The 25,062-nt window shown below is 44.2% G+C and overlaps 1 protein-coding gene across 2 annotated transcripts; it reads right to left on the bottom strand.

Annotated features, from left to right (window-relative positions):
• Positions 1-234: 234 nt before the first annotated feature.
• Positions 235-22,652, bottom strand: EIF3L (eukaryotic translation initiation factor 3 subunit L). 2 transcript variants are annotated; one of them, XM_059936933.1, is made up of 13 exons: positions 22,567-22,652; positions 21,972-22,020; positions 20,868-21,078; positions 19,705-19,784; positions 16,496-16,557; positions 12,535-12,604; positions 12,265-12,338; positions 9,181-9,352; positions 7,295-7,449; positions 6,353-6,523; positions 5,040-5,537; positions 1,655-1,735; positions 235-452 (listed from the first exon to the last, which is right to left on the bottom strand). In XM_059936933.1, the coding sequence occupies exons 1-13, from the start codon at positions 22,597-22,599 to the stop codon at positions 414-416; spliced, it is 1,695 nt and encodes a 564-aa protein (XP_059792916.1). In that variant the 5' UTR covers positions 22,600-22,652; the 3' UTR covers positions 235-413. The 2 variants fall into 2 exon arrangements, with proteins under 2 accessions (XP_059792916.1, XP_059792917.1); XM_059936934.1 differs by lacking the exons at positions 19,705-19,784; positions 21,972-22,020; positions 22,567-22,652 and having other exon boundaries at positions 20,868-20,946.
• Between the last annotated feature and the right edge of the window lie 2,410 nt (positions 22,653-25,062).

Here is a 25,062-nt window from a genome sequence, read left to right as displayed (position 1 = left end):
ACGCAAATTATGGCAGGTCATTAATGCTCACAGGATTCTTGTGAGATGCAGATAAGATACTGAATATGAAAATGTCCTATATACTGTATAATGCTTTATGAATCCAGGGATTAAATAATTCAAACACCAATAATGAATGCATCAGGAGAAAGTATCTCATGACAAATGGGAAATTACATATTGTTGCCCTTGTCCACAGATGCTCCCCAACAATAATGAGATGACAAATCCGACTCTAAAGAAGATCCTTTATTGAGACCTATTTAAAAGATTTCACCCCCTGATTTAAATAAACTTCAACTCAGTTGACTGGCCGATGGCTGAGCTAGGTAAAGGCTTCATGGTGGCAAAAACACTCCCCACCTATGATGACATCAAAATAGGTCCCTGAGTAGTGTCAAGTATGAATATACTCAGGGTCTCTGTCCCATCTTCTTCAGGGTTCGATTAAGCTGGAAGAGAAAGAAAAGCAAAGTCAGATATGGCTTTTTTTTTTTTTAATTTATTTGTTTGTTTGTTTGTTTTTGGCTGTGTTGGGTCTTCATTGCTGCACGCGGGCTTTCTCTAGTTGTGGTGAGCAGGGGCTACTCTTCGTTGCGGCGCGCAGGCTTCTCATTGCAGTGGCTTCTCTTGTTGCAGAGCACGGGCTCTAGGCACGCAGGCTTCAGCAGTCGTGGCACATGGGCTCAGTAGTTGTGGCTTGCGGGCTCTTGAGCGCAGGTTCAGTAGTTGTGGCGCACGGGCTTAGCTACTCTACGGCATGTGGGATTTTCCCGGGCCAGGGCTCGAACCCGTGTCCCTTGCATTGGCAGGCAGATTCTTAACCACTGTGCCACCAGGGAAGCCCAGTCAGATATGGCTTTTTCACCAAACCTTTTCCTACAGTGTGCACGATCGCCAGGCCAGGCCGCCCCTCTGACATGAGCATGAGTTATCTACTATCATGTGTAAATGCACGGTTAGGTCCTCCACCTGACATTCTTATGGTGTCACACAATTCATGCAGCTTGTTCTATCTGCCCTTCACACTCAACAAACACACATCCCATACTGCTCTGCCCATTTTATAGACAGGAAAGGGACTCAGGGTGGCTAGACTTGCCAGGGCTGTATTATTATCCTGCAGGAGGAGTCTGGTAGCATGGACCACAGCACAGCAGTGACCTCTGCTGGGGGACTCAAAGCACCAAGACGCAGTGGCTCTAGCTATGCCCACAAAAAGTGACCCACAAGACCTCTCCAAGGGCAGGATGTGGAATGCACCAAGTCTGTCAGAACAGAGCTTCATGGTCTCAGCCTGCAGAAACTGGCCAGACCTGTCTAAGTCAGAGAGTAACTGCCAAATGGTGAGGGATGGGTAAGAGCAGGCAGTGAATCCACCCATATTAGGAAATACCAGGGAGGGAGAAGAGAGCTGGCCACCCGCAGCGGGAGATCTTGGAAAGAGATGCTCCAGAGAAGGCTGACACAGCAACTCCTACAGGCCCAACCCCACTCCCCAAACCCCAAGCAGCCAGCCAGTCTAGCTCAGAAACTTAAAGGGCCAATTTCAGGCTTTCTTGAAAACAGAAATGAGAAATAAAAAATTTATAACTCCCCACCCAGTTCCTAACCTCTGTCCCCAGCTCACATACCACTCTCTCAGACCTCTCACCTCTTCAAATTTGTGAATCTGCCGGATGAAGAAATCCCCATAGCGCCTGGCCACCTTGGTGTCTGCGATGTGGATCATGTCCTATGAGAAAAGCAGCCAGACAGGAGCAGTGAGGGAGAGCCACTTACGGACCTGCATACAGCAGTGATGCTAAGTGCCAGATAAACCCCTGTGGAAGAGCATTACCAGTCAGTAGCAACTCTTTCTTCTTAGATGGCTGATTTTTATTTTCTTCTTGTTAATTCATTTATTTTATTTTCTAGTCTTTTTAACAAACATGTATCTTTTGGCAGTAGTAACATTTAAAATAGCACTTTATTCTTATACACTGTTTATGAGTATAAAGTTGCAAATTAGTCTAGATTTTAAATTGTTTTTTAGCTCAAAATATTTTGTTGAGCACCATTTTACTTGTAAATTATGACATAATCTAGGTTAAGACCCAAGAACTTTCTGAATCTCTTTGATAGGATTTTTTCAAGTCAAGGATGAAAAAAGTCAAAAAAAAAATAGAAAGTATTTTGCCAAAGACAAACCTGAACCAATAAGGAACAATAATAAAAACATGCAATTAAAAACATTTTCATGTAGGAAATTTAAATCATATTATTAATTTAACCTGAATATAACCTCACAGCAAAATTTTATTTGTAATAACCAAGTTGCTAAATATTGGGAGAAGTGTTTTATTAAAGACCATCCAGATGGTTGGGACCAGTTCAGCTGGGTCACTAAAAGGGATGGAGGGATGGAGCAAATGACTGATACTGCCAAAGAACGTGTACATGTCAGGCATTGCGAATCAATTTAAAAAGGACTTTAGCTAGCTGATGTGATACTGCAGGGGATAGACAGTTCTGATATTTAAAAACATGACTTAAAAACAACACTGAAAAACTTCCATTACAGACATGTTTCTGCTTTTGGTGAGTCTGTTCATGGCAGGGACAGCCAAGTTCTGCCAAACACGAAGCCTTCAAAAAGCCATGAAGTCTAAAATGAGAGGATCTGGTTTAGCAAGATGAGCTTCCAAAAACAAACTACCCCAACTGGCCAAGCAATCCCGCAACTAGGTATATATACCCAAGAGAATACTGTTCACACAAAACTTGTACACAAAAATTCACATCAGCATTATCCATAACAGCCAAAAAGTGAAAACAGCTCAACTGTCCACAAACTAATGAACAGATAAACAAAGTGTGGTGTACCCAAACAGTGGAATATTATTCGGCCGTAAAAAGGAATAAAGTACTGATACCTGCTACAACCTGGATTAAACTTGAAAAGATGCTCAATAAAAGAAATCAAACGCAAAAAGCCACATACTTCATGATTCCATTTTTAGAAAATATCAAGAATAGACAAATCCACAGAGACAGAAAGAAGATCACTGATTTGCCAGGGATGGGGGTGGAAAGGTGGAATGGGGAATGCTGCTAATGGGCAGGGATTTCTTTTTGGGATGACGGAAATGCTGTGGAATTAGATAGCAGAGATGGTTGTACAACATGGTGAGTACACTAATAATCATAGAATTATACCCTTTAAAGTGGTGAAGTTTGTTATGCAAATTTTATCATTAAAAACTGTCAGCCAGGGCTTCCCTGGTGGCGCAGTGGTTGAGAATCTGCCTGCCAATGCAGGGGACACGGGTTCGAGCCCTGGTCTGGGAAGATCCCACGTGCCGCGGAGCAACTGGGCCCGTGAGCCACAACTACTGAGCCTGCACGTCTGGAGCCTGTGCTCCGCAACAAGAGAGGCAGTAACAGTGAGAGGCCCACGCACTGCGATGAAGAGTGGCCCCCGCTCACCGCAACTAGAGAAAGCCCTCGCACAGAAACGAAGACCCAACACAGCCAAAAATTAATTAATTAATTAATTAATTTAAAAAACAAAACTGTCAGCCAAATATAAATTAAAAAAATTAATTTTTATTGGAGTATAGTTGATTTACAATGTTGTGAAAAAAGAGTATTTAAATTAAATAAATAAAAAGTAGTTGTTAGCAATGGATAAACACAAACATATGTATGGTACAGGTCTTGTGAGGTTATTTGTCTCTTAGGGTTGTGTATCCCTAAGAGATGTTGTATACATATGTGTGTACTGCAGACCAACATCTTTCTGAAAGCAACCAAAAATGTAGGATATTTTTAAAAATTGCCTCATAGGGGCTTCCCTGGTGGCGCAGTGGTTGAGAACCTGCCTGCCGATGCAGGGGACAAGGGTTCGAGCCCTGGTCTGGGAAGATCCCACGTGCCACGGAGCAACTAGGCCCGTGAGCCACAGCTACTGAGCCTGCGCGTCTGGAGCCTGTGCTCCGCAACAAGAGAGGCCACGACAGTGAGAGGCCCGCGCACCGCGATGAAGAGTGGCCCCTCTCGCCACAACTGGAGAAAGCCCTCGCACAGAAACGAAGACCCAACACAGCCAAGAATGAATAAATAAATAAATAATAATTTAAAAAAAAAAAAAAAAAAAAAAAAAAAAAAAAAAAAAAGTGCGTTGTCCGAGGTGGACCTTTAAAAAAAAAAAAAAAAAAAAAAAAATTGCCTCATAGGCGCTTCCCTGGTGGTGCAGTGGTTAAGAATCTGCCTCCCAGTGCAGAGGACACGGGTTTGAGCACTGGTTCGGGAAGATCCCACATGCTGCAGAGCAACTAAGCCCGTGCACCACAACAAAGAGCAGCCCCCACTCACCGCAACTAGAGAAAGCCTGCGCGCAGCAAGGAAGACCCAACACAGCCAAAAAAACCCAAAAAACAAAAACCCCAAAAAAACACCGTATGTGTACTGTTCAATAGCCAAAAACCACCCAAATGTCCACCAGTAGAAGAATGGAAACACCGTGGTCAGTAACTGCAGTAGAAGTTGGACCATCACACATCACAGAACAATAAGCATGACTGACCTACTGCTACATATGACAACGGTGGATGGTGATCCTGTCAAATATAATGTTGAGCAAGAAGCTGGACAGAAAATAGCACATACTGCATAATCCCATTATATCAAGTTCAAAGCCAGGCAGCACCAATCTAGGGTGGTACAAGTCAGGACAATGGCTTCCCACCCACTAAAGTACTTCCAGCAGTCTACTAAGCACCCTCCCCCCTTCTTCTCCAACCTCATCTCCCACCACAACCTCCTCTCAGGCCACTCCAGCCGCACTGCAGCTGTCTGGGCTCGCTCTCCATGGCACGTGGCACGTGGCAACTTCCAAACTACTACATGCTTTGCTTAATTATAACGCTTTTTGTCTATTTTTTTAACACTAGAATACCAGCACAAGGGCAAAAATCTTTGTTGATTTTGTTCAATGATGTGTCCCAGATGCCCAGAACAGTGGGTGCCTTAGAACCTAGCCCAAGCGGCAGTCATACCTTATCGATGTAGAAGTCGACCTCAGAGGCTGACTGAAATTCGCCATCGAGGGCAGAGATGCCACTGGTCCACACCAGGTTCTTCATTTTGTGTTTGAAGACAAGAAGCTGGATTCGGAACTCCTGCTCAGTGAGGTCCAGGAAGCCGGCCAGCTTGGCCACAGGCATGGTGGTGTAGAGCTTGAGGAAGCTGCGGATGGTTGAGAGTTGGGCCTGCTGCTGCACCTCATCAGAAAACACCTTCAGCTGCTGTAAGAAGGGCTCCTTGTGGTAATTGGGGTGTACGTTGTCATAGTTGGGCACTACAGGTGACAGGAATTTGGGGCAGGAGTAGCTGAAAAGTTCCTCGTAGACCTGTGGGTCACCTTTCTGCATGCGTAGCATCTTGTCCCCATATTTCTCCCGCAGCTGGAGGTGAATGCTCTCATCGATACGCATGGGGTACATGGTGAGGGCGATGGCCAGCAGGGCGTGCATCTGCTCATTCTGCTTGTTAATCTGGGGGTGGGGGGAGAGATCGGTGCAGGGTCAAGTGAATGGATTTTCTGAGGTCCCCACCATCCTCCCAAGTACACTCTGTACAGACCTTCTGACTTCTCCCTTTGTCTTACACCCTTCAGCTAACTTTCCCAATGTCTCCTCCAATCCTCCCTCTAGCTCTACAGAACTTCTGGCCTAGTTCCAGGTCCTCTGTAGTTGTTTCCTGGATTCTTTACTGGTACCTTTGTCTCGGTCTCACCAGTCCGACCTACACATCACTGGCAGGTCAATCGTTCCACACCAATTATGATCAATTCACCCAGAAATCTTTGATGGCACTTAATGCCTCCAGAATAAAGATTAAATACTTTAGCTGGGTAGTGAAGGTTATCCCAGACTCTAATACCCCAATCTGGCTGTTCTCCTGCCTTCTAGCCAAAATGATTTATTGTGCTACTACATGACCATACTTCCAAGTCTCAACACCTTTGCTCTGCTTAGAAACCTGCTCCCAATTCTATGCATGTTTTGAATCCACCCTCCTCCAGGCAAACTGCTTGAGGGCAGTACCCACATCTAACTGATTTTAAACACCCACAGCCCAGTGAACACTCTAGGCACTACTGGGGAATAAAAGTGAAACAAAAGATACTGTCCTTATCATCAGGGTGTTAATGATCTGAAGTAACAGGTGTAACAAAGAAAACACGTAGAGTAGGCTAGCCATTAAAAAATCATCCTATTGAAAAAGCATATAAAATAGCAAAATTTTTGAAGGCGTTTACCCAAAAACTGTTGGCATAGGTGTGTCAGCTGGTCAGAGGCCTCCTTACCATCTCATATTTGTACGTGGTCCTCTGGAACATGCTCTTGGTCCTCTGGATGTAGAGAAGGATGTTGGCAAAGACCCGGATAGCATCCTGGTATCGACGCATCATCAAATATGCAAAACCGACATAATAGTATGTGGTAACCTGGCACTCGGGCACACGAGAATACATGCTCTGTGGAAGGAGGCAGAAGCAGCATCCATGAATCTCAAGACCAATTCATCCCAGATAGGATCTGAAAGTTTCTGGGGCCTAGTGTCAGCTGAGGTGGAAGCACTGAGAGCTCCCTGCAGATGCCCTGAACTACCCAGAGGAATCCTGGCTCTGAAGTCAGAGGCTCTGAGTGCAGATCGTACCACTTACTGATTATGTGACCTGAGGACTCCATTTTCTTGGCTGTAAAAGAAAAGGACTGGACCAGGTAACCCTAAAATTTCTTTCAGCTCTAAAATCATCTACACCTCACTTTCACATTCTTTCTTGCTTTCTACTCCTTGCTTTTCCAAATAAGCCCTATAAGAGAAAGGACAGACAAGATACACACACGTCAAACAAAAACGTACCAAGTTTCTGTGGCTAGGAAAACAACCACTGCTAACGTATCATTACCTGTGGCACTTTAGAAGTAAGTAAGTCTTTCATTAATTCTTCAGTGAAAGTTGAAAAGTAAAAATCTGCCAGCATCAGTCTGGTTTGAAAATAGAATCCAAAGACTGCTGAATATTTTAAGTGTTGTTAAGCACCAAAGAGAAACCACCTGGTCCAGGTTCAGATTTTCCCTGCAGTGGTTTTCCCAGTTCTTGTCTCAATTTTCCACTGACCTGGGGAGGAATCCTCTTTTATTCTCCGTGAAATCTGTCCTAATAATAGATCAGAGTCTCTCTTGAAGCAGACAGACTTTCTGGCTCTGGGAAGGTGGGCCTGAGGAAACAGGGAATGAATTACCTTCTTATTCAGTTCGATGTTCTCCAGCACCTTGATGGCCTGGTAGTAATCCCCCAACAGGGAGTGCAGACGCAGAAGCCCCACCAGGCTGAAGTAGCCAAGCATCTTGTAGAGGGAGTGCCGTCCATACTCCCCAGCCACACTCTCAGGGTCACCTGAGAAAGACACACAGACACTGTGAGCACTTCAGCAGAGGCAGTGGAAGGAGGGCAAGCCTGACCCTTGAAGTTTACCCTCAGTAAACTCTTCATCTACTGCCAGTCTCTAAAGCTTCCTGCAATAGGGAATAACTGCCTTCGAAGGAATACCAAGAAACATCGTGCCTGGCCTTATGCTAAGCTTACATTTCTAAGTCACCTAAGGGGTGTGGCAGGGCCCCCCCAACCATACACACCTGAGAATATGAGAGGACCCCTCTCATCAATAAGAGTTACTCGGCAAGGCCCCTCCTTTCAGGAAGTCCATGAGATCAAAGCTATCTTCCTAATAACACTATTTAGGTGTGTTCCTATTTATCTTCCTAAGATACTATTTGCCTTTGTCACTGAGTTGACATTTGCACTGATGGTGCAAAAACAACGCGGGTAAAACTACGGACAACTTAGCATCAATTGGATAGTGGCACCAAACTCTACTGTCATCACTGTATTCTTTACCACCACTCACCTGCAATAAAAGAACCAGCCACTTTCTTTTCCCCACAAAACCCCATTTTTACTTGAAAAAATAACTGATACACAGACTATGAATAGAGACATGGGTATTTTCTCAAAACTGAGTGCAGTGAGCCTGTTAAGATGTCAATGAAAACAACTGGCAGTGTTGGCTGCCAATGAAAATTTGAGCTTTTAAGTAAAAATTAGAATTTCATAACACTTCTATCTGCCACTATGAACTCAACAGCTCCCCAATGAAGACCTATCCGATAAGGTTGATGGTCAAAGTAACAGATGTGGTTTTAAAAAACTGTATAATTGGGACTTCCCTGGTGGTCCAGTGGGTAAGACTCCGAGCTCCCAATGCAGGGGGCCCAGGTTCAATCCCCGGTCGGGGAACTAGATCCTGCATGCATGCCGCAATTAAGAGTTCGCATGCCGCAACTAAGACCTGGCACAGCCTAAATAATTAAAACAACAACAACAACAAAAAACCCCAAAAAACTATACAATAAAATGTGTCAACTTTCAGAAAATCTTGATAGCTCAATGAATCAGTATTTTTCAAAATCATGCATGGGTAAAAAAATTCATGCAAGCTGCAGGATAAACCAATAAACTTTAATGTAACAAAGTGTAAGTTCACTGATAAGGCTTCAGATTCCACACTGCAACTAACCTGTATGAAACTACCCCCTGTCAATTTCTGATGCAGAACCAGAGAAGAGCCAGGCTACCTGTAAAGGCTATTAAGTTTCTCTTCCCTGTCCCAATTAAATCTCTGTGTGAGGCCAGATTTCCCTCAGATACTTCAACAAACAGCATATTGTCACAGACTGAGTGAAGAAGCAGGAGACTCCAGCTCTCTTCTATGAAGCCAGACATTAAAGAGGTTTGCAAAAACACCACTCTTCTCACTGTAACAAGATCTGTATATAGATAAACCTTGTGATTCTTAATCTTTTAAGACTGTAAAGTGGTCCTCACACCAAAAAGTTTGAGAAGTGCTTATCTAAACAAAGGCCCTGGAGAGGCAGTAGAAGTGTTTACAAATGCAGCTCTCAAGAAGTGCTTGTTCAGTCTATCGGCCAACAGACTGCCAAACCCAGCAGCCCCCAGATCAGCCCTCGGCTCCTGTTCACACCCAAATACCAAAGAGGAGCAGCCCATCGCTCCTCCGCACTACCCGCAGCCTCTACTCATGACGCACAGATGGCAGGCAGCACTCACCTCCACTTGTGTACACCTCTAGCTGTCGGTTGATGTTGGACTTGTCTACTAGGGAGTGAAGGACATTGAGGACACTGTGAACATTCCAGATTTTGGGATTGGAACGAAGGAAGTCGATCTCCTCCTCTGACTTCTTGGCAGTCTTACAGCGGTACTGACTAAACGACTGAAACTGTTGAGGAAAAAGGGAAACGTGCAGCAGCGGCGTTAACGCCAAAGGGACAGCACAAGCACACAACACGCTACTGCTACCACTTCTCCCGCTACACCAGTCTGTGCACTACTGGTTTTTTCAAAGCCATCTTTGATTAAGCTGTGGATTTGTTCATTACTATGTTACTTATTCCACAGCTAAGTAAAAAGCTCTAAAATGAGAAGTAATTTGTGGAAAAAAACATTCAATTTGGAGTCAAACATAGTCTAAAGTTACTTAATGTCTCTGGGCGTTACAGTGCCGTCAGCCTGGCCACCAGAATCAGGTGGCTTACAACAGATCTACTCATACATGGTAGAGACGGGGCAGGTACCTGCATGTGTGTGTCTTCCCTTCCAGAGGTGACCATCAGTTCACCTGTGACAGGAACCCAGTCTGAGTCACCCCTGTCCCAACCACAGAGCCTGGCCAAGTGTAAGGCACACACAGGGTACATACCACAGCTATTTGTTTGGGGCAGGGGTTCTATCTGGGACCAGCACTGGGCTGGCTCCATCTGTCACCCAGAGACTAGCACAGGAGACCTAGTTACTGTCAGAATTAAAAGCTCCCTGGTTGATTTCTGGTGCACACACAGGTTTGGAAACCAGGGACCTAGAATCTAGGTTCTGGATGACCTAAGATTACTTTTCAACTCTAAAATATCATCTTCCTCCAAGAGTGCAGGAGAAAACGTTTCCAAATTTACAATAAACAAATAGTATCGGGGCTTCCCTGGTGGCGCAGTGGTTAAGAATCCACCTGCCAATGCAAAGGACACAGGTTCGATCCCTTGCCTGGGAAGATCCCACATGCCGCGGAGCAACTAAGCCCATGGGCCACAACTACTGAGCCCACGCTCCACAAAGAGAAGCCACCGCAATGAGAAGCCCACGTACCGCAACGAAGAGTAGCACCCGCTCGCCGCAACTAGAGAAAGCCCACACGCAGCAACAAAGACCCAACACAGCCAAAGATAAAAGTAAATTTATAAAAAAAAAAACAAAGAATAGTATCCAGAATACAGAAGGAATTCTCAAAAGCCAAAAAGAACAAGATCATCCAACAGAAAAATGGGCAAAGGATACTGATGATCACTTCGAAGAAAAACAGGATTGGTCAATTAGCAGGGAAAATGCTCAATCTCTTCAGAGAAATGTAAATTAAAATGATTACCATTTCTTTCCTATCAAACTGACAAAAATTAGATCGATACCATCCGGTACAGAAACTTGCTCTCAAATGCTGATGGTAGTAGTATAATTTGACACAGCATTTAAGGAGGGCAGTAATTACTATTTATTAAAATCCAAAGTGACAAAATGTTCTATATCTTAATTGTGGTGGTGTATACATTTGTCAAATCTCATCAACGGTACACTTAAAATTGGTACACTTTATTGCATGCAAATTGTGACTCTACATATCTGACTTAAAAAAATTTTAAAAGCAAATATCCTTCAGACAACAATTCTACTTATAATCATCCCTAGAAATAGACTTTATCTGTAACACATACACCAGAAGAGTGGTACACCATGTACGTGGCACAAAAGAACAAGGCAGGTCTCTATATGATGACTATCTTTCCAGACAGTAATTGATGCCTCTGCAAAGGCAAGGAAGGAAGACTTTCACTTTATCTGCAGTTAAAAAAAAAAAAATCTCAACAATAGCAACACATTCATATATTACTGCATCAATACAAATAAATGAAAGACTGGTGGGGAATACGGAGCAAAAAAAAAAAAAAAATTTTTTTTTTTAAATTTTAAAGAAGACTAAAAACAACAAGAATAAAGAAGAGAGCGGTGGGGAAGAGCCCCTCACCCCATGCAGTTTAACTGGTGTTTTCTTCTTAAGCGGTTTACAGTGCTCTCACTTTTCACAAAGACTGGCTGGAGGAATCACACCTGGCCCACACTGGCCAGTCTTTGTTAGAAGCAAGAGCACTTAAACCCCTTAAGAGAATACCAGTTAAGCCCAGGGAATTAGGATTATCTTAAGATGGATGAAGAACCTTAGCACAGATGATCCTCCCTGACTTGCTGCTGGCCAACAGGACAGCCAATCTAAAATTATGCCAAATAACAAGCCAAGGAGCCAGAGAGGGCAAACAAGGCCAGTGTGGTCTGTGGCCTTCACTGCACAAAGGCACTGAAGCCTGTCTTGAGCAGGAAGCCTCTTTCTCAAAGAGCCCTAGGAAGGTTTCCTCAGCTCACCAATCACAACTTATCAGCACTCTGTACTCAAAGTCTCTTTGATCCATGGGGCTCAAATAACTGCTTTATTAGGAAACTGATTTCTCCTGAAATACCTAGTAAGAGCTGTGCCATCCCTGTAAAACATGGAAAAGATGTTTTTCCAAAATCAATTATTTTATGTTTTTTAGCAACAGCACTCTGAGATAGGTAATTTTTCCCTTTTGATAAAAATGTTCCTTCATTCTGATCCAACACATACTCACATCACCATCACCACCACAATCAAGATATAGAATCTTTCTCCTGTAGGCGAGGAAAGTGAGGCTCAGGAGCTAAAGTAACACGTCATCACTACAGAGCCACCAGGTGGCAGCCCCCAGACAAGTACCCACTCCTAGCTGACTCCAAAGCCTGGAAACCTGTGTTCTTCCCGCCAGACCACCTCTCAAGGTAAGTTAAGAACGTGATGAATGTCAGGAGCTCAGTTCTCCAGACTTCTGAGTTCAGAATGGAGCTCTTAGACCTCACTGATTCAAAAAACCACAACATGGAGGCCACTTCCACAGGGTATTTCACACTACCCTAGGGTGACTATATACCATGATCTTTTTAACAACACAAACAATGGTAACAGCTGCTCCTTGTCTGGACCAGTTATTTCAAATTAGGCCAAGGCTGACCAGATACCTGGTAGATGAACTCATCGATGATATCCCAGAGCCACTGGTTGGGGAGTTCAAGGGGAGCAGGACCATCAGCATCTGGGAAGAGACCACAGAAGAGTCAGACTCCATCAATGACTATGCCCATTCCGTAAGGCTGCAGAATGCATTCTGTAATTTCTCTCTTAAGAGGACTATGAACCACAAGACTTCCCCCTCTTCCCACCTGCACATTAAAATCCTGCTAAAGAGAGCTGAAGGCCAATACGAGGTCTCATCATAACCTCAGACTCACTGAGAATGTAGTTGAAGAGATTGCAGTAGTTGTAATAGGATTCAAACCTCTGCTCCAAGGAGGGTCCCCCCTGTAAAGAAAGCAGAGAAAGGAGGACACATTTAATCTAAATGCGTTCTACTCATGGCCTGCCACTGACAATTGAAAACAATTACAGCTGATCCTTGAAAACACAGGGGTTAGGGGCACCAACCCTCCAGAGTCAAAAATCTGTGTATAATGTATCGTTGACCCTCCACATCTGCAGATTTAACCAATGGTGGATCCTATAATACTATAAATATTTATTGAAAATATCTGCAAATAAGTGGACCCGCATAGCGCCAACCCGTATTGTTCAAGGGTCAACTATACATGAGAATTGACGTCGGCTCTCCCTTTCTTAGCATGTAAGAGCACTCAAGTGACAGGGAAGATAGTTAAGTGCTACAGCAGTTCAAAGGGGCACTGAATACCTGACGCCAATGGTCAAGTTTTATGCCAAACACTTTAACTGACCATTAAAGATCAGGCATATAGATCTGGCAAGGCAGAGGAGTGAGGGGAAGGTGTTTCAGGAAAAACAGGACTAATGAAGGCAAAGAAGTAAAATCGGGGTGCTTGAAGGTTAGGGAGCAAGGCAGACAATGCTACACTGGGCTACACTGGGCCAGAAATGCAGAGGTCTTACAGTGCCAAACAAGAATTAAGCCAGGGGGTCAGCAAATCCACCATCACCTGTTTTTGTAAATAAGAACCTTAACCGGAACACAGCCGTGTGTACTCACTGTCCATGGCTGCTACAAAGCTGAATAGGTTCGACAGAGACCATTACAGCCCTCAAAGCCTAGAATACTCTCTATCTGGCCCTGTACATAGCAGGTTGCTGACCCCTGATCTAGATTTCATGTGGCTGGCAACTTAGAACCACTGAAGATTTCTGAGCTGGGGAACAACATGATGTATGGTGTATTTTGTGATGGAGTAGAAAGAACACTGCCTTGGAGTCTTAGCCCCTGAAAAATGAGATTATGAAGTGAAAGTGCCTAATACAGTAAATGCTCTTTCAATGAAAACCTCCCCCTCCAACTCCCCCCCCAACATGTACGTGAAACTGCCCCATCTGGTACCTAGTGAAGAGATCACGGGGTCAACAAACTTCTGCTGAATCTTCATCTACAGACCAGAGGAAAGATCAGAGGAGGCAACCAGCCATAGTATGGGTTCTGATGCCACGTTCTGCCGAAAGCCATGTTATACAGGCTGGCTAGATTCCCAGCCCAGCCTGCAAAGTACCTGAGCCATAGCATCAATGATAGGAGAGAATCTTTACTTTCTATCAAATGAGGTAGTCAGAGAGCTCACTGGGATGCCAGAAAAACATGGCCCCCCGCATTACTCTGGCAACAAGAACTCTTTCACCTACCACCACTGATGGTGGGGGGGCTCCTGGGCCAAGGCCAGAGCTCTTGTCAGGTCAAGTCATCCTCAGGGGGATGAGAGTGAGTGTGAGAAGCTGGGAACTCTTTAGATGGAAATACCCTAAGGAGACTGCGGTGGCAGTTTCTTTCATTTACACAGGCACATACACGCTCCAACAATTAACGTGTCAACGTGGGGGATCAGACACTGGATTAGAGCAGCGAACAAGACAAAGTCCATGCCCTGGTGGAGTTTACCCTCTAGTGGGGGAAGCAAACAAAACCCAAATAAATAAGACAATGTCAGAGAGTGATACGTGCTCTGAAGTGTCACACAGTATGGCTAGGAGCCAAGGGAAGGAGGGAAAGATGCAGGAAATGAGACTGGCAGGAAGTCAGGGGCCAGCTCAAGCAGGACCATGACTAAGACTTGGGATTTTATTCTAAGTATGATGGGAAGTCATGGTAGGATTGTGGGGAAGGGGGTGACTTGATGAGACTATGTTTCAAAAGGATCACCATGGTTACTAGGTTGAGAATAAACTTAAGCGGGCAAGAGTGGAAACTGACACCAGGTGAGCAGTTATGCAGTCATTCAGGCAAGAGATAATAATGCCTTGAACTAGGGTAGGTATATGTATTTTGTTTTGTTTTGTTTTGTTTTTTTTTGTTTGACACTAAGATGGTAAGACATTATTAATACTAGTGTTTTAATTTAACTTATTAAGTAATAGATTTTTTTTTTTTAAAAGAAATTCACGTTCTTTTATTTATTTATTTGTGACTGTGTTGAGTCTTCGTTTCTGTGCGAGGGCTTTCTCTAGTTGCGGCAAGTGGGGACCACTCTTCATCGCGGTGCGCGGGCCTCTCACCATCGCGGCCTCTCTTGTTGCGGAGCACAGGCTCCAGATGCGCAGGCTCAGTAATTGTGGCTCACGGGCCCAGTTGCTCCGTGGCATGTGGGATCTTCCCAGACCAGGGCTCGAACCCGTGTCCCCTGCATTGGCAGGCAGATTCTCAACCACTGTGCCACCAGGGAAGCCCGGTATGTGTATTTTTTAAAGATACAATGCTGTATGCACACCTAACAGACTACAGTACAGTGTAGCATAACTTTTTTTTTTTTAAGATTTATTATTTATTTATTTATTTAAAAATAAATTTTTGGCCGTGTCGGGTCTTAGTTGTGGCACGCAGGCTTAGCTGCCCCGCGGCACGTGGGATCTTAGTTCCCCAACCAGGGATCGAACCTGCATTCCCTGCATTGTAAGGTGGATTCCTTACTGCTGGACCACCAGGGAAGTCCCTAGCATAACTTTTATATGCACTTGGGAACCAAAAAATTCATGGGACTGGCTTTATTGTGATATGCACTTTATTGCAGTGGTCTGGAACCAAACCTGCAATACCTCCAAGGTATGCCTGTAAACAGTGTAGGTGGTATTTTAAGAGACTTAGGGCACTCTAAAATTTAGAAATCAGGAAGAAAAGAATCCAGCAAGTGCCCAAAGTTGGAAGAGTGTGGTAGAAAGAACAATGATGTCACAATAAGACAGGCCTAGCTTCAAAGAGTTTTGCCATTTACTAGCTGCATGAATTTGAGAAAAAGCAACCTCTCTGCATCTCAGTTTGCCTACTTTGCAGGATCACCATGGGGATTAGAGACATGCAGACGCGTGCCAAGTGCCTAGAATTGTGCCTGGCACACAGCGACAGTTGTATGTATTTCTCAGAGGGCAGGAGGCTCAGTGGCAATGCACTGAAGGGAAAAAGCAAGGGCACTCCAAGCGGAGGCATCCGAAGGTGCCAGGAACACACTTTTAGGATGACGTCCTGCAACCCAGTGCATGTGGTAAGTGTCATTTCATGTGGCTGGCAACTTAGAACCACTGAAGATTTCTGAGCTGGGGAACAACATGATGTATGGTGTATTTTGTGATGGAGTAGAAAGAACACTGCCTTGGAGTCTTAGCCCCTGAAAAATAGTCTCAGATCTGATAAAACTTTATCCCCTGTGGGGATAAAGAAATTAAAAAGGATGGACAGGGCTTCCCTGGTGGCGCAGTGGTTGACAGTCTGCCTGCCGATGCAGGAGACACGAGTTCAAGCCCTGGTCTGGGAGGATCCCACATGCCGCGGAGCAACTGGGCCCGTGAGCCACAACTACTGAGCCTGCGCATCTGGAGCCGTGCTCCGCAACGTGAGGCCGCAACAGTGAGAGGCCCGCGCACCGCGATGAGGAGTGGCCCCCACTCGCCGCAACTGGAGAAAGCCCTCACACAGAAACGAAGACCCAAAACAGCCAAAAATAAATAAATAAATAAATAAATTTATTAACAAAAAAAAAAAAAAAGGATGGACAGGCTATGCAGTGTTACCATTTGCCTGAAACAGACACCCAACTTTCTGGGTTCAATCATTCCCTCCATCCTTTCTTAAAAGAAAGCTCAGAAAAGATGCCAACCACTCTTGGACACTGAACCAATATAAACTAGCAATTGTTTTCCAGGGATAAAAATGGCATAGAGTTTAAAAACTGCCAGCAACGTTTAGATACTCACACTGACTTTGGCATATATGTGCCTGTAGTATAATTCTTTGTACAGAATCAGAAAGACAGCATCTGAAAGAGATGGCAGAGGGGTGCTTTAGTAATCCACCAAACAACTGGGGTCTTCTGGCAGTTTTAGCCCTTGGTAGGAAGTAAAGCGGTAAATGTGATTTCAGAAACCAAACAACATCAAAATTCTAACACTTACACCCCAAGAATACATGCAACGAGAAAATTCATTTCCCATTTTATTCTTTCAACCTCATCTTAATCTCGTTTAGGCCCATTTCCCTTCACCATTTAGATATTTTTGCCATACAGTTGCTTAACCAGGACGTAAATACTAATGGCTCCATGGAAGGCGATATGACAGTATCAAAATTGCAAATACATGGGGATCTTTGACTTAGACATCCTATTTTAAGGAATTTGTCCTATTGATATGATGCAACCATTAAAAAGAAAGAACGGGGGGGACTTCCCTGGTGGCGCAGTGGTTAAGAATCCACCTGCCAGTGCAGGGGACACGGGTTTGAGCCCTGGTCCGTGAAGATCCCACGTGCCACGGAGCAACTAAGCCCGTGCGCCACAACTACTGAGCCTGCGCTCTAGAACCCACGAGCCACAACTACTGAGCCTGAGTGCCACAACTACTGAAGCCCGTGCGCCTAGAGCCCATGCTCTGCAACAAGAGAAGCCACTGCAATGAGAAGCCCGCGCACCGCAACGAAGAGCAGCCCTCTCTCGCTGCAACTAGAGAAAGCCCGCGCGCAGCAACGAAGACCCGACGCAGCCAAAAATAAATTAATTAATTTAAAAAAAAGCGGGGAGGCGGGGGGGAGCTCTTTGGATATCAATGTTGTGCAGAAGTTAACATACAGGTCTGAGACTATTATCCTTAGAAAGGCCTGCTGGTAAAGTTGGTCCTTGCTTGGCATCTGGGAACCTATATTTCAGGAGGTTTCCCACCAATCTCATAAGGGTGGTCTGCTATTCCTAAACTGTTTGTGCAAACAACATGGTTTATACTGAACACCTGCTTTCCTTCTGGAAGTCTGGAATTTCAGTACATGCTAGGCAGAGGATGTGCCTACACGACCAGCCCCCAATAAAATGCCTGGACACTGAGTCTGTAATGATCTGCTCTGGTAGCTCCATAGAAAGCCCCACAGCTGTCAAACTGAGTCCTATGAATCCTCCTAGCAAATAATCAAACCTGGGGGTGGTCTTGGGAATCCTGGAGCTGCAGAATACTCTCCAAAAATATAATAAATTTTAAAAATGGAAAGAAAAGAGCATCTATTTAGTCTTTGTAAAAAAGGAACAAGTTGGGCTTCCCTGGTGGCGCAGTGGTTGAGAGTCTGCCTGCCGGTGCAGGGGACACGGGTTCGAGCCCTGGTCTGGGAGGATCCCACATGCCGCAGAGCAGCTGGGCCCGTGAGCCACAATTGCTGAGCCTGCGCGTCTGGAGCCTGTGCTCCGCAACAAGAGAGGCCGCGATAGTGAGAGGCCCGTGCACCGCGATGAAGAGTGGCCCCCACTTGCCACAATTAGAGAAAGCCCTCGCACAGAAACGAAGACCCAACACAGCCATAAATAAATAAATAAATAAATAAATTTATTTTAAAAAAAAAAAAAAGGAACAAGTTATTCTTAATTGCTTATATATGCATAGAATATCAGAGGAAGGATAAACAAGAAAATGGTGAACACTAGATGGCTCCAGAGAGAAAAACGGACAACTTGGGATAGAAATGGGAGGGGGATTTTTATACCAAATCTTTTATACTTTGAGTCCTGTGAATCCTTACCTGTTTAAAAACATGTATTACAGGACTCCTATTGTGCTCAACATACACAATATTATATTCTTTACAGGCAAAATATTAAACAGAGCATAACGTCTGAGCAACACAGAAATACATTTAAGAATGAGTTCTAGCAAACATATGGACACCAAGGCGGGAAAGTGGCGGGGGGGTGGTGGTGGGATGAACTGGGAGATTGGGATTGACATATATACACTAATATGTATAAAATATATAATAAGAAGCTGCTGTATAAGAAATAAATTAAATTAAAAGAAAAAAAAAAAGAGTGAGTTCTAGGACTTCCCTGGAGGTCCAGTGGTTTAGAGTCTGCATTCCCAATGCAGGGCGCACAGGTTCAATCCCTGGTCGTTGGGGAACTAAGATCCCGCAGGCCACACTGTGTGGCCAAAAAAAAAAAAAAAGAATGAGTTCTAAACCTGAGTAATGATGATGATGTTTAGTATTCAAAAAATGTTAGCTGTAACAAAAGAAGTGAAAGACTAATGTTTAGTATTCAAAAAATGTTAGCTGTAACAAAAGAAGTGAAAGACTTGTACGTTAAAAAACTACAAAACACTGTTGAAAGAAATCAAACACCTAAATATATGGAAAGACATCCCATGTCCATGGATTAGAGGAGTTAATATTGTTAAATGGCAATACTCTCCCAAACTGATCTTCAGATCCAACATGATTTCTATCGAAATCCAAGCTGGCTTCTTTGCAGAAATTGACAAGCTGATCCTAAAATTCACATGGAAATTCAAGGGACTCAGGAGACCCAAAGCAATTTTGAAAAAGAACAACAAAGGTGGAGGACTTACACTTGCCAATTTCAAAACTTAATCCAAAGCTACAATCATTGAGACAGTGTGGTTGGTACAAGCATAAGGATAGACATAGATCAATGGAATCAAAGTGACAGTCCAGAAATAAACCTCTACATTTACATGATAACAGATTTCGGGAAGTGTCAAGACAATTCAATGGAAAAAGAATGTTCTTTCTGAAAATTGGTACTGTCTGGCTATCCACATGCAAAAGAATGAAGTTGGCTCTTCTTACTTCACACCATATATAAAAGACACCACCAGAAAGTGAAACGTGAGAGGAGGCCAGAGAGCCCATTCTGGAGCAACTGTAATGACCCCAAAAATTACGGAGGGAAAAGGAAGCCAGCCAAGACAAAAATCCCAATTTCAGCTTTCACCACATGTGAAACACCTCTGTCCCCTCTTCATCTATTCAGCTTTCATTCAACAAGTTACTTACTAAGGAATTTACTATGTACCAAACCCTGGGGAAATAAAATGGCGAGCAAAACAGACACAGATCGTCCTGAGCTTTCTAATGAGCCTCAGTCATAGGATCCCATCCAACACACAGGACACAAAATACTCACACCTACCGTTGCCAACCTGTGGAGCAATGGTTTCAGCCTCAGGCCAAGGTGTATTTTTGAAGAATCTTTCAGTCAACTTGGTCCAGCTGAAAATCAAGAAAAAATATTCTAGAACTCCAAAACAGGAAGGATCTGAGAAGAGACAATCCTCATATTTTATAAATAAGTACCCAAGCTCCGAAAAGGGAAGAAGTCACGGAAACAGAGCCAGGGCCAGAGCCTCCAAGTCTACAACTTTCCTCAACCCAATTCTACACCCCAGACAATCTTTCTTAATAAGGTGAAACATTTCTTTTACATCAGCTGGGCACCTACCAAGCTCTTCAGGATCGTCTCCTGCCTCTGTTTCATGAACTCTAGTCATATTTCACTGCTAACTGTTCCCTGACTTGAGAACTACCTTTTAGACACCCCCACCCCCTCCCTTAGCTTTCCACCTCCCCTTCCACTTCCTGGAGCACTGTGCCTCCTCCCCCTCTCCAAACATGGAAGCAAATCAGTCTGTTTGTTGCAGTCTGATGCCACAACAGCCCTCGAGCATCCAACGCAAACACTGCTGCCCAAGATGCTTCACAACCTATTTCCTTGACGAAGTCTTTCCTGACTATCCAACTCTGACTGACCTGTCTCATTTCTAACGCCCATTACATAAGGGCAGTCCTCTCAAAACCAGAAGCAACCCCTCAGAGCTCGGCTCACCCTGTTTTGTGTTGAAAAGTTGTCCAGCACAGTTTAGAAATTAGGTTCTGGTGACAGATTGGACAGGTTCAAAACTCAGCACATCCACTTAACTAGCTATGAGATTTATCCTTTCTGTGCTTCGTTTTCTCATCTATAAAATGAGGAAAACAACAGAACCTACTTCATGGGGTTACTGTGAAGGGTAAATCACTAAATACAGAAAAAGCACTCCGAACATTGCCTGATCTATAATGATCATACATATTATTGCTATTATAATTATTGATAGTGATGGTATTATTCCAGGCCTTGTACAAGTTCTGGGCAATGAGTTCAACAAAATAACATGTCCCTAGCCCCCAAAGAATCACAGAAACCCCTCGGGCACTCTCTTTACAGAGAAATGAATAAACATCACCCCTTTTTAGAGACTGCATTACTAAGCCAGTCTCACCCAGTAAGTGATCATCTCAGCCAACGGCCCATACCTGTTCTCATAGATGTCCTGAATCTCATATACCTTCTGGTCAATGACATCGCTGGAGACACGACTGGCCTGTAGCTCATACACTTTCTGGTCAATTAAGTCCGAGACAGTTTTGTGGAAATACTGGATGAAATTTTTGATCACTTCAGGGATCACCTGATAAGTCTGCTGTTCATACTGACGTTCATAAGCCAGATCCTGCTTCGGATCTCCTAGAGATTAGATATAATAAATACTTCAAATCCACATATAGGACATAACAAAAGGACAAAGCCATCCCCAAACAAAACTCAAGTCTATAAAATCAGGTATAATTCCCTTTTAAACACTCAGAAATATAAATCTTCTCCATGTCACTCCCAATCCCCATGGGCCTGTTTCCTCAGAACATTTTCCCACTACTTATTTATTTATTGAGGTTACTTATTTGTTTATTGTTTCCCGCACCAGAACCTAACGTCTATGAAAGCAAGAACCCTGTCTTGCACCTAGGTGTACCTTCAAGACCTGGAACAGTTATGCGGGGAGGGGGGGAACTGTGCGAAGAGTAGTAAGTAGTAAGCACTTAATATTTTTTGAATAAATGAATGACTGCCATTTTCTACCCATATGACTTGGTGCAAGTAACTAAACTTCCCTATCCTCAAGTTTTCTCACCTGTAGTGTTAATTTATGTCTTTATAGAACTGCTGTAAGGGGTAAATAGAATACTTCACACCAAGTACCCAGAACAACACATGGCACTTACTAAGTGCTAAATCAAACCAAGTTACTGTAACAACTCAGGAAACATCAAAAACCTTCCAAAAAAGATTTCACTTGGACTTGGTTTCAATTACTTTAATTTTTCACAACAAGATTTTCTTCTTCAGCTAATAGCTTCAACAAGGAAACCACAGTCAGGACAGGAACCCTTCCCTTCTGAGACTTTGAGGTGGACCATAAATAAGGTCTGGTTTAATAGCTCTCCTGCTGAGAGCTAGTAACTGACTCTAAACCTGGACCATCACGACCTAGTTTTAAGCAGGTGCCCGTCAGAGCTGCTCTGAGACATCCAAAAAGGTGCCAATCCCTAGAAGCTGGCCAGGCAAACCTGTAGACTCACCTGTGTGCATATCATAGTCGCCCGAGTAAGCATAGGGATCGTAAGCAGCCTATAAACGAAAGAAACACAGACAAAACAGTCACCAATTCGTGAATCCAAAATGCTCGTTCTAGGTTCTAAGCATACAAAGGTGAATAAGACACAGTCTCGTTCTTTGAGGAACTCAGACGCCCGTGAGAAAAGGGAGAATAAACAGACAATGACAATACCGCGTTATGGCTGTAATAAGGCAGAGCAAAGCGCAAGAGGCTGTGGGAATCTGCGGGGCTTAACAAGACTGAACCCAGACCATGAGAAATCAAAGTGCAGTTACAGACACACAGAATCCTATAACTAGCCTCCATTCCCGGACTTGGAAAAGGAGAGGACCAGGGAACCGGACACACGAGATGGGCGGGCCGAGACGGGCTGATCAGGAGCCGGGAGCTGCGGGTGGCAACGGCATGAGGAACGCGCAGGCGGGGAGGCCGGCTGGGGCTGGTCGCGGCCCGCAAGTGCTCCCGGAGAGGCCCGGAAACCGTCTCCCCGCGGGGCACAGCATCCAAAGAGCCCTGCCCCTGTCGCGGAGCTCAGCACACGCTCAAAACCAGATTACCTCAGACTCGTAATCGTCAGCAGGATACGACATGGCTGCAGCGCTCGCGGACCTAGCCCGGAAAGAACGGAAAAGGCGGGCCTCGCCTGCCTCTTGACGCCGGAAGTCCAGCCCCCTTCGAGGCGGCCGGGAAACCGGAAGCTCTTCCGGGGCCGCCGGAAATCTGAGGCAGCCATGTTTGGAAGGGCGAAAGCAACAAACCCATACGTTATTCCTCCTTCTTCAAATAGAGGCTCTACAAGGAAGGTGATTCTATAATACTTGCAAAAATTTAGAAATAAACACGTGAAATATTTTGGCGTAATAAAGGATGGGCAAAGTAGTTGGAACAAAAAGTAATGCCACTCAAAAGATGGCTGACAGCTTCCTCGGCCGCCCTCTCGCGTGAAGGGAAAATCGGCTATGGGGGGGCCTGATCGTGGATTTAGCTGCAAGAGGTTTGCCTGCGGCAAAAAAAAAAAAAAGTCTTCAAACGTTCCGCCCTCAAAAGTCTAAACTTACTGGGTGTAGAAGTTGAGGCTTAGTCCAATACAGTGAAAGGGCATTGAGAAAAGGCGCCCGCCGACTTTGGACGTTAAGGTTGGAGCAGGCAAAGATGAAGCCAGCTGTGATGTGAGGAGAGAGTCGTGGGACCCACCCTCTTGTGCAGCCTTGAGCGCTGTGGGTGGTGGTGTTCGGAATCGGGCGTGGGGGTGGGTTGGGCTCCTGAGGAAACCCTAGAGTGAGGGACTGGGTTATAAAACAAAACAATACAAACCGATATGTGGGTGAAGGGCCTTAGTTTAGCCATTTAGAATAGCAGTGCCACGCCCCAACTCCTTGTACCGCGTTTTTGCTTTGCGTTCCCCCGTTGTCTGTTACCTAGAGGTGATAACCGTCATGGAACTAAGCTCAAGGACCCATCGAGACTCTTCGTCGGCGAAAGGAGGGTAACCCAGCAACGTGCTCACACGATCATATGTTTTTGTAAAATTTGCAAAAGTAATATTTTTATTGCAATCGCTTAGAACCGTTCTCTACTCCGATTTCTCCCCTGTCACACTTCCCCCTGTGTCTAGTGGCGTTTGGGATTCAGCTAAAGGAAATCCTGCTGGGAACATTTGAGTTTAGTAGGATATATTTATGTGACACTCTAACGTGAATAGTTATTGCTGGCCTTCCGTGTGTAAGATACACCTAACCCGCTGTGATCAATGAGTGTCCTCAATGAAATAAGTATTTAAGGTTAATCAGGGCACTAGAAAGCTTGAAATTACCTGAAATTACAGTTAATCTATGACAAAAATTTGATACAGTTTGCCTTCAACTTTGACAACTCTCCAAATGTTCATAACATTACTAGAAAAGAATTGCGAACTCAGAAGACATTTTTTCTAAAATATCAGTAATAAAAAATTTTTGATCTAACATGCTAGAGGAAAGACTAAATTATCTTTCCATTCTCATTGTGGAAAATGATACAAAATTGTTGTTTTATAAAGAGGTGATCAAAGTTTATGCAACCTTAAAAAGAAAAAAATATTATGGAGGTGTTCAAGAAAATTAAATTCGTTTCTGGATTTTGTGATGTTTGTGTTGTCAGCTTTTTAAAATTACAAATTGCAATTTGTAACTGCAAGATTTCTCCCACAATTTGTGTTGTGATTTCTTGTTCTAAATAAATATTCTCCTTCCTACCTAGTTTTGGTTTTGTCATTTTCTGTTCTTTATTCTTCATGTAAGCTTCAGTCACCAGAAACGTGTATCCCTTGTTTATAACCATCTAACATATATTTTATTTATTTAGGACTTTCTACCTCTTCCAGAATGCATACCCTAGCTTAGAGAATAGTAAAGGCTCCAGGAGGACCTTCCTCACTGGCTACTCTTTCTCACTTTCCTTTGTGGATTCCTCCTCTCCAATCACTAAATAGTGGACTGACCCTCTTCCCTGGGGTTGGTCCTTGGGTCTCCTCTGTTTACCTTCCCTTCCTGGGTGGCTTATCCAGTCCAGTTTAAATATCCTCCATCTGCCATTGACGCCCCACATTTCTATCTCCATCCCAGACCCCACCCATGAAGTGGACTCATGGCCCACGTGAGTACCTGAATGTTTAACAGGCCCTCAAACTTAACACTTCCAAACCAAGCTTCTGATTTTTTGCCTCAACCTTGTTCCTCTCACAGTTCTCCCCGTCTTAGTTAAGGACAACTCCATTCTTTCAGTCCCTCAGGCCAAAGACTCAGAACCACCCTTGTCTTGAGTCTTTGTCACAGCACACACTGAATGCATCTGCCCTTGCTTGGCTCTACCTTCAAAATGTTCCCAGACTCAATTCTCACCACCTTGCCTCTATCATTCTAGTCTAAGCCACTATCACCTCGTTTGTATTGTAGCAGCTTCCTCACCGTTCCTGCTTCCAGGTCTCCTTATTTGTAGAATTGCATTTGAATGGAAATTTCGGACATTGCTTGGCAGCACATTTAGTCTGCTTAGAAATCCAACTTTGACCTGAG

This window comes from Balaenoptera ricei, chromosome 10, assembly GCF_028023285.1.
Source record: "Balaenoptera ricei isolate mBalRic1 chromosome 10, mBalRic1.hap2, whole genome shotgun sequence".
NCBI lineage: Eukaryota > Metazoa > Chordata > Mammalia > Artiodactyla > Balaenopteridae > Balaenoptera > Balaenoptera ricei.
Note: the sequence above shows the minus strand (reverse complement) of the source record. Positions and strands in the feature narration are given on the sequence as shown.

Bases quoted from the DNA above. Each gene is read 5' to 3' on its own strand.
- EIF3L (XM_059936933.1), bottom strand. From the start codon at position 22,599: ATGTCGTATCCTGCTGACGATTACGAGTCTGAG. The intron at 19,785-20,867 runs GTATGGGCCGTT...CTTGATTTTCAG, and splicing joins CAGGACATCTATGAGAACAG to CTGGACCAAGTTGACTGAAA. The intron at 12,605-16,495 runs GTGAGTATCTAA...CTTTCTTTACAG, and splicing joins ACATATATGCCAAAGTCAGT to GGGGGACCCTCCTTGGAGCA.